Source organism: Aethalodelphis obliquidens, unplaced genomic scaffold (genome assembly GCF_003676395.1).
Source record: "Aethalodelphis obliquidens isolate GAN/ISIS:26980383/991018 unplaced genomic scaffold, ASM367639v1 scaffold15, whole genome shotgun sequence".
NCBI lineage: Eukaryota > Metazoa > Chordata > Mammalia > Artiodactyla > Delphinidae > Aethalodelphis > Aethalodelphis obliquidens.
Genome location: NW_020837959.1, coordinates 9,699,051 through 9,715,041, shown reverse-complemented (window position 1 = coordinate 9,715,041; position 15,991 = coordinate 9,699,051). Strand labels below are relative to the sequence as shown.

Sequence of the window (15,991 nt, the reverse complement as noted above, 5' to 3'; positions counted from 1 at the left end):
TCCCTCCCCATGGCTCCCCATCCCTCCCCATGGCTCCCCATCGCTCCTCTTCCCTCCCCATCCCTCCCCATCCCTCCCCTTGGCTCCCCATCCCTCCCCATCTCTCCCCTTGGCTCCCCATCGCCTGCATCACTGCCTGAAGCATCCCCCACCACACCCCACACCACCACCCCCCGTCTGTGGAAAAACTGTCTTCCATGAAACCCGTCCCTGGTGCCAAAAAGGTTGGGGACCGCTGCCGTAGAAGATGGAGAACCATTGTTCAAATAACTGGATTGATTTTATAGAAAAGCATTCCTTGGATGTAATGATCTGTATCTTCTATCATTTGGAATAAGTGACAAAGATAAAGCTCCCTATTTTATATTTTGTTTGTTTGTTTTTTTGCGGTACGCGGGCCTCTCCCGCCGCGGAGCACGGGCTCTGGATGCGCAGGCTCAGCGGCCATGGCTCACAGCCCCAGCCGCTCCATGGCATGTGGGATCCTCCCGGACCGGGGCACGAACCTGTGTCCCCCACATCGGCAGGCAGACTCCCAACCACTGCACCACCAGGGAAGCCCTAAAGCTCCCTATTTTAAATGGCTTCTATTCTGGAGGAAAAGACACTAGGAGAGATCTCTTATGAAATTAGCAGAACCTCGTGACCTTTTGCTATGGAGAAGACGAGGTATGGATTTTCGTTCTATGTCTATGTAGAAAATACAATAAAAAGTCTTTAAAGAAGAATTAAGCCTCTGGAATGGAGACTATTCAAATTGGGCCTTTTGTTGTGTGTTTTTAAACACACATTTTCAAAGCCATTTTCTAATTTGATGCTTAAGTAGACCATACATTTCTATGGCATCTCACTGAAGGAAAGCGCTTTGAACTAGTGATTTTTCTTTGTAGTACAGAGCAAAACTGCCACAGCAATGAAGAGATGATGGAAACGAAATCATACCCAGAAAAAGTTGTACTGACAGTATTTGTCTGCTTGCTTACTGTTCGTATCTTTCACTAGAAGGTAAGCTCCTACAGGGCAGGGATTCTGTCTTGTTTCCCTGCTACTTTTCATCCCTTAGAACAGGACCTGGCACATCATAAGTAGTTGATAAATATTTTACTGTGTCAGTTAATGAATAGATGAATGACCTAGAGTTGAAAAGCAAAGAAATTCTTGGGAAATCTTGTGCAGTCTTTGACAGAAAAATTCCTCTAGAAATAAAATTTTATTTCCTAGTATGTTAACTCTGAAATGATAGACACTGGACCTGTATTTGGAAATTAGTAAATATTTAAAGTTACGGATGTGATTCATTGCCATAAAATGCTTTAAATGTCTTTAATTTCAGTCAAATGCGTCTGATATTTCACTTTTGTGTTACTATCTAAACGAAGACATGTGCTTTGCAGGATGTCCAGATCTTTCTACGGTTTATGGTCACTTTTCCGTATTTCAACCATTTAAATACGTTTTCACAATCACACTTCCAAAATCGAAAGCATTGCTTAGAACTTACATCTTGAGTCAGAGTTTCAAGAGACTTCCCCCTGCTGATCCTCTGGCTGTTTGATCCGTGTCTTAATGACCTAAAACAATCACAACCAACTGATCAATACATCTCGAGACCAAATTTGGACTTTTAAGCAATGACCATCATAAAAATGAAATAAAATAACTCCTGACAGCATCACAAATGCTTAATATTTCTTTTTATAGCAAAAGTTATAGTCTATCCACCTGCCTTTGATCTCATCTAACAAAATTCAGCATTTTTCCTTCTGATCTTAAAAGTGAGAATTTGGCTATCATCACCAAGGGAAGGGTTTTTGAAAGGTGTTTTGACTCTTTGAATCTCATTGTGAGTTTTATTACTGTTGCCATTAGCAAACAGAACTCAGCTCTTCACCCGGGCCTGCCTCCTGACCAGGGGTCAGTGGTGCTTCCTGTAAAGCTCCTTTCCTTCGTTTCCCTGCAGCCTTGTCTTCCGGTGTATTTACCTGCGCTCTTGGCGGATATGGTGCTGCACGCTGAGAATTGACCTTTCCTTCGCTGGCTGCCCCTCAAATGATCCGCTCAGCATGCGCTGTCGAGTGCAAGCTCTAGAAAAAAAAGGAGCCGCAGATAAATGTCTGATTTGTATACTTGAGATGAATAATGCATAACTGCTCATTATTCTTCTTATTCTTAAGGAGACACCAATGATAAGACAAAGTACAGCAAATGACACATTGCCAATAATGTAAATGAGCTTCAGGTTCTGTGTCAAGAACACTTTCAAAACAGAACGATCACAGCCACGAAAAGGTGCCGGAAAATAAATAGAAAACAATCCCCTCCCCATGTGTCCCCATTCCATCCCCACCCCAAACAGAAGAGCCTCTACCGGGATTCTGTAAGCCGAAGGGCCAGCCTAACCACAGGTACCCATGATGCTGGTTTTCAATTTAGACAGGGAGGTTTCTAATAAAAGCCCTTAGGGAAGGATTTGTCCACCTAGGCTCCCGGGCTGATGGAATATATGTTCCAAGGAGATTTTGCAGAACTCTAGGAAAGGGTAAAGTTAGAGGCAAAAAACTAATAGAAAAGACAAGTAATTAAAGCTGGAATGAATACCTAGAGAAACGTCAGCTGAAAGCCTGTGGCTTACAGGTAACCAGTTGCCACTTTCTTTGTAGTCACAAAGCTCTGAAGACTTTTTAAAACATGTTCGCTTTAAATGGTAACCAGGCTTGTGTTAATTTCAGATTTGCTAATGAGTGAAGACAATTGGGTGACTCAACACCTGTGGTGCGAATGATTTGGAGAGAAAACATTTCTTCTCCAGGAAGCCTCTCCAACTGGAAATGACAGGAATTCCCTTGATGTAGTAGTCAAATGGAAAGAAAAGAAATCCATGGTTAAGAGACCTGTGTTCCAAGGCGACACTGTCACGAACCAGTTGAGGGATTTTGGGCTCAGTTTCATTCTCCATGAAGCAAGGAAAAGGCCTTGATCTTGAAGAAAACTCATAGACCTAAAATGCAATGATTTTGTGATATGCAAATTTTATGACACCATATGTGTTCAAACTGGAACCCATGTACTTCTGTCACTGCATTCGTAACACTTTCGTATTTATGGCTCCTAAATTGCATTTCTAGATTGGCTTTGAGTTATATTATTACTGTCTGTCTCAGAGTTAAGATCTTCGAGAAAAACATCTATGTCTGTTCAGCATACTTAAAACAGCATCTCTTATGATATCATGTGTATTTTCAAGTACTTAAAAACGGTTTTGATGCCAGTGAAGATAATTACGATGAATACCTATGAGAAATCATACACATGCAACAAATGTAAATGCATGACAGGAAATAATGCCCCCAAATCACTCTTCTTAGTTTAATGAGCAACATGGACCATTTTGAGATAAAATCCAAGTCAAAATTTTATTGAACAACCAGGGTTTATGGCAGTGATATACAGAGACTGTGCTATTTCAAGGACTGCAATGGGGTTGGAGAGGAAGATGCATTTGTAAGTTCAGCTGAGTTGACAAAGGTATAGGATGATCTCATATTATGTACATTATGAATTATTTTTTGGACAAAGGTCTGAAAATCATGAAGGCATTCTGAAAAAAATCTATTTGGAGAACAGTGTTATTCCGGCATAGATATACAGAGCCTTGCCATTTGTGTAAACAGTCAAGACTTAACAATTTTATATATAGTAGTTTGTATCTTCTAATCCCAAACTCCTAATTTATCCCTGTATAGCAGGTGCAAAATACTATATATAAAATAGATAAACAACAAGGGTCCTACTGTATAGCACAGGGCACTATATTCATTATCTTGTAATAAACTATTGTATAATGGAAAAGAATCTGAAAAAGATTCAGATATATATGTATATATGTAATATGAATCACTTTGCTGTACACCAGAAACTAACACATTTTGAATCAACTGTACTTCAATATTTAAAAAAAGACTTGAATTTTAACCACTTAGTAACTTTTACTTTTTGTCACAAGACTCTTCCCTAAAAGTACATAAGACCTATAGGTCTTAAATACAAAACACATACAACTTGATTATAAAATACCCATTTGAGTTGGGCGTCCCTGCTATGCTTGAAGTATATAGAATGTAACTGGCTTTAAGCTGCCTGTGATTAAAAAAAAAAAAAAACTGCTGGTGTCTGCCCGAAAGCCCAGTCTGAGGATGCCTGGGCATCCTTGCTGGAGAAGAGTCAGGACCACACCTGAGACGCCCTCCGCTGACTGAACAAGACAAGCAGGTCTCCATGGAGACAAACCCATATTGAAGTCCCCCTACCCCCACCCTATGACACCTCCTCTCCCATCTCCTCCACCAATAGCATGGCTGAAGTTGGGGTGAGAAAGCAACCCCTCTTTTCCTCTTTGCTTCAAGATCAGCTCCCTCTTTTCTGTTGGGTCTAGAGAATTCAGAAAATAATACTCAAATGGGCTGGAGTTTCAGCCATACACGTGACACGAATGTTTGCAGTCCATTGGTGAGCCTTCAGGTTCCCTGTGATTCGCACTCATCTGGGGTGGGGTTGATGGGGGCTGGCTTTTTAGCTCTATCCTACAATCAGAAAACCCGTGCTTAATCAGACTAAGACATCCACTTAACTGTAACATATAGAACCATTTGCCTTACTATCCTTTTCCTACCACTTCCTTCTACGTTATAAGCGCTGTTTGCTGGAACAATTTCAAACTAGATACTGATGGGAAAAAAAGAAGAAGATGTTCACTAACTCTGGGCCAGTTGAAATACTAACAGGTGACTTCAGAGCATCAGCCTCGGTGGTTCCCGCTTCCTGGGTGGGAGGCCCCTGCCAGAATCTTCTTGTTCTCTGAGCAGAGGCTGCCGGCTCACCTCCTCCTTTCCTGCGGTAACAAGGTGCCCTGTGATCTGAGCAGGGTGAACTCAGGCAGGTGGGGCCCTCTTGCCGGGGTGTTAACGGTCCCCTTTGGAGCCTCAGGCTCAATGTGACTCTCTGACCCAGCACCTCACCCCCAGATCTGGTACCAAAACCAAGGCCAACAGTTTCTGTCTTCATTTAGCAGTCAGTCCCCTTGCCGAGTCTCTCCTCGGACCAAATGCTCTGACATCTCGTTCTTTCCTTTGAGGATGTCCAGTGTCTTTCAAACTAGGAAACTCTAAAGGTAAATGCTAGGGTTTCTTTGCTGAAAACTGAGGGTCATATTCATAGCAAATTGGGCAAAGGCAATCTTTTTTTGAGGGGGGCACATGAAAGGCAGTTCATGAAAGGCTCTTAAAGGTTTACGCTTCACCCCTTTTAAGTATGGTGGTAGAATCTTGCTAAAATTAAAAGGCAAAATTTTCTTCTAGGTAAGGTATCCATTATAGTTAATAACTAGCTATTTGTCCATAATAATCACCCTCCCCACAAAAAAACAGCTAATGGTACAGAAAAAACTTTTCTACAGATACATAAATCCATCTGAAAGAAAACATATGGGGGCTTCCCTGGTGGCGCAGTGGTTGCGAGTCCACCTGCCGATGCAGGGGACACGGGTTCGTGTCCCGGTCTGGGAGGATCCCACATGTTGTGGAGTGGCTGGGCTCGTGAGCCATGGCCGCTGAGCCTGCGCATCCGGAGCCTGTGCTCCACAACGGGAGAGGCCACAACAGTGAGAGGCCCGCGTACCGCAAAAAAAAAAAAAAAAAAAAAAAAAAGGGGAAAAATCTAATTATATTATACAAGGAGGCTAGTTGTCAAAAACGAGTTCCCTATGGATGAAGGAAGAAACTCAGATAAACGGAGATGGATCTGGGGTAGGAGGGGCCTGGCGGGGGCAAGGGTGTGGGAAAGCAGGTGCACTGTACTTCCACCCTGAGGACACCTGGGCTTTGAAGCAGGTGTAGGAAGGATGCAACGTTAGGTTTCTGCATAGATAAGACAGCCTCATACATAAGCCATTGTCACATTCTCTGATAAATGTAAAATATTTTGTTATTTAAGAAAATAATAAATTTGGGAGAAAAGTCACTTCAATCTGGCACAATCAGATGCTACTAAGACGCTACATATTCCCGAATGCAATGTGCCAAGGTTCCCACGCAAGTACGGTAAAAGCTTGCTTTCTTGTTTTTAAAAGGAAATACACTTTCATTATCCATACAAGCATCAACTGTAACCCAAACTAGGAAGTACCACATCACGTTTTGACGTGCGTCATATAATTACAAACTTTGATATAAATGGGTTCTGATAAGTAACATCAAGTGAGAAATAAATATTTCACCGATGTGAAAGCGCAGGATGATGTCTGATGTTCCGTGTTCCTGCAGCATGTTATTGACTGAGCTTGTTTAATGCTTGTGGCATTTGGCCACCATTAGTTACCTCCCTTATTAGACTGTACATTTCTCAGGGACCATTTCATCACTCAAACCCATATTCCTAGAAGCGCAGTTCCTGGCACACGAACGGGCTGAGGGATGGACAGGACGGATACGTGAAGGGGGAGATGGGGGTGTACAGAGAGTGAAGTGAGGGGAGCATGGGGGCAGGATTTAGAACTCGCTAGTCTCGGGTTCAAAGTAGCAAAGCCGCAGAGGTTTGCAGGTCTCCACCCAGCAGCACAGAAGCGAACAGAAAGTTCTGCCTCTGTCTGGAGGCCAAACAGAGAAGATGATTTGAGAAAACACATGGTTTGGAACCACGCACTTCTGACCTCAGCTTTTCCCATCTGTGGGACCTCAGGCAAGTGACATGCCTTCTCCGAGCCTCCGTGCCCCACGTGTAAGATGTGGTGACAATGATACCTTTGCTACTGACTTCACAGGGAGTGGGAGGAATCAAGTAGGATTATGAATGTGCAAGCGCTTTGGAAACATAAATGCTCGATTTGAACTTCAGTTGCTATTATTGACTTTCTTTTCTTGTCCTATGTCACGGTTGATGTTAAAACATTCCACAGAGGGTGGAGGACAGAAGAGCAAGTTGGACACAGATCTGTGTTGGAAAGGAAGTCTTCTCTGTTCTGACCGATCAGCAGTGATGTACACTCTGGACCAGAGCCACAGCCTCTTAAGCGGTCTCCACAAACGTATTATTATCCCAAGCAAAGTGATTTCTGAAGTGACCATCCATGGTGTGATTGCGGCGGGTGATTCTCAGATGGCCCCCGATGACCCCACCTCCTGGTTTCCATGCCTGTGTGCAGCCCCTTAGTGTGGGCGGGACTTGGAGACTTGCTTTAAACAAACATAAGGCAGAAGAGATGGAAGAGGTCACCAGACACTGTGCTTTCATCTTCCGCAGTCTCTGGCTTGCTCTGGGGACGAAGGCTGCCTTGTTGGGAGCTGTGCTATGGAGGGACCCCCTTCCTAAAGGGGTGAGGCTGCCCTCCCGTGAACAGCCCTTGAGGAAGTGAAGCTTCATCTGACAGCCCAGGAGGCTCACCAGCTCATCCGTAACCGTGCAAGCGAGCTGGGCAGGGCGTTCTGCCCATTCCCGTCAAAATGCCTGCAGCTTTGGGAAGGACCCAGAGCCAGAGACCCCACTAAGCCAGGCCCAGCTTCCTGGCTGAAACTGTGAGGTTATCCACGTGCTGTGTAAATCACTGAGTTGTGGAGTATTTGCAACATAGCAATAGATAACGAATACAGCTACCATCACTGCCTTAAAATCTTCAACATCCTACTGCTCTTCAGAGAAAGATGAAGACCGAAAGCTCAGCTTGACTTGCAAAGTCCTGTAGGGTCTGCTTCCAACCTGCCCTTCCAGCCTCACCCCCACATCGCTGTCACTGGTCCTGCAGTTCCTCACCCATGCCGCGCTCCAAACAGCTCCAAGACACTCTGCTTGGTCACTGATTACTTCACCTTGTACACAGTAGGCGCTCAAGAAACATCTGTTCCACAAAGGAACCTTGACATCTTCTGCGAAGATCAAGTGTCTTCATTTCTTTTTTGATCCCTTCACGCTCAGGAAGCACGGAAATAATCACAAAGCAGAAACATGCCTTTGAAATAGGCTTTCGTGTCTGAAATATGCTTTCGAAGGGGGAAGTTAAATAATCTTAATTTGATCTCAAGTTAGAATACTACACCACTCAAGAAGCGGGCTGCACACCTATAACAGATGAGACCCTGAAACGGTAACAAAAAACCAGACATTGCTTCTTGCAAGTAGGAAGCTTATAAATCTTTAGCTATATTCTATGAGAGAGCTATTAAGGGAGACTTGCAAGCCAGCATGAAGCTGAGCTGAAATCAATTTCTTCAACAGGAGATTGGATCTGTCACTGGGAACAGGGTCACTGTGCATCTTGTCTGACAGGAATCTACTGCCAAGCTGAAATAGTACATATTTAATAGTTATACAACTATTAAATAGTTATTTACTATTTCAGTAAATAACTGAGGAATTTGGCACTTTTCATACTGCACCAATAAGAAATGAGATGCACACATGGTTAAGGCTACTCAGGAACAGACCTAGTCAGAAGGAAAATTACTCGAATGTTCAATTAAGTTCTATTTTGCCACTTTAAATTTTTCATGAGGATTTAGATGCCTTTTGGTCTCACATAAGGATCAAAGAAATATGTTTTCAGGAAGAAAGTGTTTATTTCTTTGCTGCCTAGAGAAAAAGCAAAGCTCAGGTATCGAAGACACACTCTGTGATCTTCAGGGAAGGTCTCGCTCGTCTTAGGGGAAAGACCCTAAGAGTCGTGGCATGAAGGTCTTCAATATCTTCTCTTTATCTCTTCATAATGGCCAGTCCTGGAAGGCCGGTTTCTTAGAAACTCCATCTAGCGGTTTAAAATTAAACAAACTTGGTCGGCCTTCTTGGCTTCTGGAACCGGGAGACACAAGGCTTCAAGTGTCTGGTGAAAAATAATGAAGTCTTTTGTCTTGTCTGAGTGAGGAAATTCTCCATTATGCAGGCATATGTAATCCCTTTATCCCTGCTCCCTGGAGGAGAATTACAGTGGGGCATTTTCCTTTTCCCAGTTGGGGTTAATGTGATGCCCTCTCTACCTTTGAAAGTAAAACAAGCCTAGGACCCCTGAGGATGATTCAAATGTGGGAATATTCTTCAGCAAACACACATTCCCAGTTGCAAAAATATTACCCCTGGTTTCTTGCCAAGGCTTTGAAAAAAACATATGAAAGATTGACTCTTTTTTTTTTCTTCTTCTCTGCATTGCCTTTGTGCTGTGGAATTTCAATTGCCCCTTATATGACAGCCATATATTTATATAAAATCTTTTATGGAGGTTGAGGGGAGAGAATCATGTCTTAAGAAACTGTCTCTATTTTTCTTGACATTTCTCCATCTAAAATATTTTAAAATTGGCCCAAAGGTGATGGTTCTAAGAGAGATCTTGGAGCTTTATTAGCCTTTAAACACCACTAGTTGTTTATAGAAACAGCAGCAGGGGGTCCTCGGTTTCTTTCTTCTCCGTCTCCACATTTTCTTTCTTAATGTTCCAGAACGAGGGTGTGGGAAAAGCCTGTACCTTCTGTAAGGAAAGTGAGAGGCCTGTGAGTCTTCAAATTATTCTCATCCGTTATAGAAAACTTAGATTACACGACGATACCATCTGGTATTAAACGTAATTACCATCTAAAGGAACAGCAGTGTAGCTTTGCAGGACACTAAATTTGAAGGATTTTACTCAAATCTTGAGCTGCACCTTGTCCAGTATTATCAGATGTGGTTAAGATAATGTAATCACATCAACAGACAATAGGAAGATAGTCCTTTAGTGGTAATTATGTAAAACTATGGCTGTAGGACTGGGTAAGAGAAGAGATAATGAGTGTTTCCTGGAAGGGGCTCTTACCTGCCTCCATGTAAGTGACAACGTGATCCTCGAAAGCAGGGACCCAGTGATGCTAATAGGTGAGCGCCTCTGTACCGGCCTTTTGCTGCGATGAGGGAATAGCTGTGTTTTTACCCCAGTTAAGTATCCCGCTCCTTTGTGAGTCAGCCCAGTCCTGAGTACGGCTCTTCAATAGCAACAGTGAATTAGTTCCTTCCAATCTTGTGTTTTTCATGAAAATGTTTTCATACGTAGACATGTAAATACACCAACAACCAGAACCTCTTGTAGACTGAAAAATGAAAGAAGCCTTACGTCTTATCATACGTAGATACCATACGTGAAAAAGAAAATGACCTCATGGGAAATCCATGCCTTTAGTGCATCTATCCAAATTCAGCAAATGTCTGAAACCCCACATCATTCACTGGGGTTCGAATTTAGTAACCCTGCTATGGACTCAGAAAAACGTCAATTACAATGCAAAGGTTGAACTTTTTATTATAACAAAAGTGAAATTTTCCAAATGTTGCATAAACCGTATGAACCGATTTTTCTAGAGATATGTATTCTCCTATATTATTTACTACTTTACCCTTCAATGATAAAATAGTAAAAGAAAAACCTGTTCAAAATATCTCCTTGAATTTGTTAGGTATAACTTAATAGCAGCTCTCCTAATCCATAGTACTATTAAATCACTTTGGGGGCTTACCTAAAAATAACCTACAAATCATATACTATGTCAATGAAATATATTTTGATTACCACAAATCAGGTACTACTTAGGAAAACATCTTTAGAATGTATTATTTTACTACGTAAGGTCACGGAGGTTGACTAGACTTCTTTGTGGTGTCATTTCATAATATATACAAATCCCCGGGAATCATCATGCTGCACACCTGGAACTAATACATGTGATATGTTAAGTGTAGCTCAATCAATTTTTTCTAGAGTTCAAGGAAAGGAAGTTTGGTTGTTGAAAGCAAAAAAAAAAAAAGAATATAATTACTTTGTTTCAATTAAGTTACATTTCGCCTCCTTGAAACTTTCACCGTTTTATGTTTTATTCAGATGCATGTATCCACAGATCTTATTGTCTCAGTTTATTGTTCTCTGAAAACACTTAATTTCCATCCATCTCCTTAGTCTCTGTATCTCCAAATGGTCTTCCAAACAATCTACAAGAGTTTTTAAGTATCGGAAAAATCTTAATAAGGAAAATCAACAATTAGGCAGCCTCAACAGAGTCACAGATAAATATTTACAATAATATTTAAACTAAATATTTGATTAATATTTAATGATTTACTAGTAATATATTCATACTAATAACCTATGTATTTATATCTATAAATACAGTAAATATATTAATAAACATTTAATAAATCAGATAGTAGTAATAGTTAGTTAATAATGGCCTATTAATGCCCAATACTCTCTTTTCTTAAAACTTCAGGTTATTCTTGCCAATGGTCATAAAAATTTGACCCAGTCTCAGCCTCCTTCTCGTCCTCAGGGTCTTCCCGTGCATCCCCTCCCACGGCTGGAGCACATCTCACTGGGCAGTTGGCAAGTCTGGCCCCGGGCTCTGGGGATGCTGCGCATGCCTTGCTAGCCGTGCCCAGAATGCAGAGCTGCAGAGAACTCCCACGACCTTATCAAAAATTGCTGAATTGCTGCGCTAATGGACAAAACAATCATTTGAAAATGAGAACTTGCCCCATGGGAAAAAGCAGAGCGGGTAAGAGGCCCGTGCTCTGCATTGTGAAGCGCTCTTAGACTCCCTGGTAATTTGCCCACTTCAGAGAACTGGCAGCTTGGGTCTAGACAAGAGAGGACAGAATAAGAATGAACAGGCTCTTTCCCCTTTCCTCAAATTCCTCTGCTCACACAGCTAACGAAGTGCGCAGGAACAGGTGGCCTTCGGAGGGAATCTTTGGGATTTAACTTGAATTCCTTCCTCTAGAAAACTCCTATGATCTCCTCGGTCTCTTCAACATCAGGTTCACTGTATCTTCCAGGGGAATATGACTTAGATGCTCACATCCCAGAGAAGAGCCCAGATGTCAGTTCATCTGTCCTAGACCCTGGGGAGAGAGAGCTCGGAGACCTGGGCCCTCGAAGAGGCCAGTGGACCAAGAGAAACACCTTCATTGAGCCTACAGCCCATGAAGGACCGCCCCCAGCTAAGCCCTCATCCACCCCGAAGTTACGGAGTGCCAAAGGGATGTGCACACCGAAGGTTCCAGGCAGGTATTACAACCCACGCAGAAGATCATGCCATGCTTGTCTCAGCCCCAGCAGTCACTGATCTACCCGTGGTGCCCACGACGGCAGTTACAGCTTCTGTTCAGCTGCTCCCCTGCCCTGATCACCAGCTGTTCTTAGCCAATGATCTTGATTTAAATCCCACTCACCATCACTCTTCCAGCCGCCAAGTCCATCAGGCTTGACTTGACCAACACCTGTGACCCCGCCACCTCTCCCTTTGCTGGTTGTCCCTGCGAGATGCTGATCTCTACCTGTTTGACTAGGCTTCCTGCCAAAGCCTCTGTAGGCTTCCCGCTTCTGAGATAGGACTGTTTGACTTCCTGGTGCAGCCAAGCGGAATGGAGAACTTGACAGCTGCCCTTAGGGCCCTACGACGATCCCAGTTCTCCAAGCCCGGGACTTCCCGCCAGCCATCGGGGATGCCAGCCTTGGCTGAGGAATCTATGTTGTTAGTTCGGGACTATATCCACCAATAACTATCCAGCAAATGATTTAAACAAATGATCTGATGATGCCTCGAAGATGTTAGCCAGCCTAGCAAGGCTTAACTGAGTGTGAAGCTGCAGCAGATAGACTGCTTCCAGCTGGGCAAGCAAGAACCTTGGAATCAACCTGGAAAAAGAGTACACTGACGTATCAAAAGCATTTTATGCCCCTCAGATCTAGTCTCTGCTGGGCAGCAGTGGAGATTCTGCACCACCCCCTTGAGGATCAGCTTTGAAAGGTAACTGTCAATTGCCTGCCTCTCAGGGGCAACTGTGGGTCTCCCCTAACTTACTGCCAATAATGAAAAATCACCTACAGATACCAACTCGTTTAATCCTCTCCTATAAGGCAGGGGTTATAAATTTATAGATCCCATTTAACAGATGAGAAAACGGAGGTGCAGAGACATTAAGTAACTTGCCCAATGTCAAACATCCACGAAGTGATGGAGCCAGAATTATAACTCAGTTTGGCCCCTGAGTTGCCAAGTGAGTACTTGATACACATGGTCACTTAACTCCTATGAGGTCACCTATAGCCCTACTTGGCAGATGGAGAAGCTGAGCCTTCCCAAGAGTCACTGCTACTCAGGGCACTTAAAGCCAAGTGTGGCTGGCTGCAAATCCTGTCCTCTTTCCATTTCTACTACACTGACACAGCATATTCTATGTGACTGGACCTGGGACAGGAATGAGGCGCCCTTTGTAGGTCAGGGTCAAGAAGGGCACAAAATTCCAGTCCAGAAATACATGTATTTGTAATCAATAAAAATGACTGTCTTAAAATGATGAGAAAAACTCACCAAACATATGTCATTATATATATATTTAATTTTTTAATAGTAAGTAGCATTCAACTAAATTCAAAAAATTATTAATAAGTGTGTGGCAAGGAAAATTATGTCATCGATCCAAATATCAGAATACAAATATCACAGCAGACTGAGCATTCAGAAAGGTTATAAAGGTCCATCCTAGCTAATGAGACGCTGGTGGCAAACGACAGAAGGATGGCACTTTCTAAAATAATGTAAAAGGTTTAATTATTTTATTCTGACATTTCTCTACGTATTCAGCCTAGCAGGAATGATAATGTATTTTTGTTCAATTTCAGGGCTCAAATTAGAGAAATCTCAGTAGAGGGAGTGATGCTTTTGAAACGCACTGCTCTTTGTTTTGATTTCATCTGATGTGATGTAAAGGTCACTGCCTTTTGAAGGAAGCTTTCTTTAGTGGAGCTGAATGGTGTAGACGAAGTCAAAATAAGAGTGAATTTAATAGCAACCCTAGATTTTATCATTTAGGTGGTGGGCCATCCTCTCTCAAAACGCTCTCCAGATAAGTCTGGCCCATTAGTGCCAAATGAGTCACCTGCGTTTAAGCTTGCGACACTATTCTCAAGTTCTGTAAAAATGCCCTACTTGTGTTTCTCATCAAAAGTGTTCCCATATAGATCCAGAAGTTCATTTCAATTTTCAAAGCAGACAAGTAATTTCAAAAAATAAGTAGAAGAATACAAATTAAACATGATTATGTGTAGAAATCATTTGTGGACTTGAACTTCCTGTTCATAGGGAGGTATACAGCACACTCTTCGCTGGAATAATGCCGACCCTGTTTCAAATGAAAGATGGATATTTGGAAATGTGGGTCCCCTGAGAATTGAGACCCTTGGTAACCCCACAGCTTAATTATCAATACTAAGCATCAAGACCTCTCCATCAACATGACTTGAATATTCATTCCAGGAAATGAATGTCCAGGAATTTAAGGCCTTAACCATAAGTACTTTCATTGTTAGCTTCAGGAACTTTCCAAAAATCCACTCATCCGAGCTACAGAGTAACGGGCCATTTCCTTTCTCTAGACGACAACAGGTCATCAACTGGACAAACCAATTACGTCAGATTAACTGGTTCTCATCAAAACTTGGGCCAAGACACTGCCCAGGTAGGCATCAATCCTAAATATTTTAAGAATGCTGTTTCTAAAAATTAGTTGTATTTATTTTTTAAAGGTAATACATATATATGGTTAAAAATTCAAAAGGCATAGAATAGAACAGATTTCTGGAGTAGAGACGGCAGCCCAGAGTCACCATTTATTTTCCCTCTTCTCAGAATCACCCCAAATCAAGAAGGTAAGTGAAAATCAGAAGTACAAACTCCATCTCAATAGCTGATGACTGAACTGTCATGCTGTAGAGGGTGGAAAGAGCATTGAAGGCAGTGGAGAGATGAAGGTGTGTCACCTCTTCCTGCCCCCCACCCTGGGTGCTGCCCTCCCCCGAATAGTAATGGTTACCTGTCGATAATAACAAGTACTTGTTACTTGTTATTGTTACTTGTTACCTGAAGAGTCCTAAACTCTTTTTTTTTTAAATTGAGGTGTAACTGACATATGACATTAGTTTCAGGTATACAACATAATGATTCAGTATTCGTACATGTTGCAAAATGACCTAAACTCTTATTTGAAGAATTCTGCCCAATCTCAACCAGACCTCCCCACTAAAAACAATTAAACTCAAACCCCCAACCTTGTGAGTATCCACCCCTGACCTATCCCTTCTGAGACATTATTAAGACTGCTGAACTGGTGGCTTCCCTCACATCATAAGTATCAACATTTCACTTTGCTTCATCAACAGATCATTCAGATGACCTTTTGGGGCAGTCTACACCACAAAGGCAGATGAGAAAACGGAGGCTCGGATAAGTGAGTAGCTTAAGGTTATAGAAGAGCAGAGCCAGACGCTGGTCCAGGCCTCCTAACACTAAGTCCAGTATCCTGTGTTACACCTGGGGGACCCTGAAGATCATCTCCTCCAAACTTTAAACTTAAATAATTTCCCTGTTTATACAACAGTCCTCCAGATACCTTACATCTGGGATGTGTTTTGTATTATTTTCCCCAAATATTTGTTATTTTTTAAAAAGTTATTTCTAAGACACTAATATGTGACTAATGCCCACCAGTGATGGACTTGCCCAGGTGTTCCAGCTCGGGTCTTCTTTCCATGCCTCCCTGGGGAGGAACCTCTTAGATGAAACTAAAGACTATAAGTCTATGAAAACAAAACACTTAGGAAAATCAAGAGTGACAGAAACAAGTCTCCACCGGACCTCCCTTTTGTATCAAGGCAGCCCTATCTATTAAGATACCGAGTCTGCACCTCCTGGTCTTAAAGTTCTTTCCTTCTTTCAAAGCCTCCTTTCAAAATGCAGGTGGTCAAGGGAGAGGTGACTTCTCCCCAAGCTTTATTGAGGTATAACTGACAAATAACATTGTGTACATTTAAGGGGTACAACACGATTTGATATTCATATATATTGTGAAATGAGTACCACAGTAAAGTTAATTAACACGTCCATCTCCTCAGTTACTGTGTTTTGTACTGTTTTTGTGTGTGTGTGTGTGTGTG

At 42.3% G+C, this 15,991-nt stretch overlaps 1 protein-coding gene across 1 annotated transcript in view; it reads right to left on the bottom strand.

The window, feature by feature from the left end:
• The window catches only part of NALCN (sodium leak channel, non-selective), a 282,164-nt gene that overhangs the window by 51,570 nt on the left and 214,603 nt on the right, over positions 1-15,991 (bottom strand). Inside the window, exons 18-19 of the mRNA XM_027115885.1 lie at positions 1,983-2,084; positions 1,502-1,571 (exon numbers count right to left, since the gene is read on the bottom strand). Coding sequence (XP_026971686.1) covers positions 1,502-1,571; positions 1,983-2,084 — 172 coding nt within the window. The remainder of the gene's footprint in view (positions 1-1,501; positions 1,572-1,982; positions 2,085-15,991) is intronic.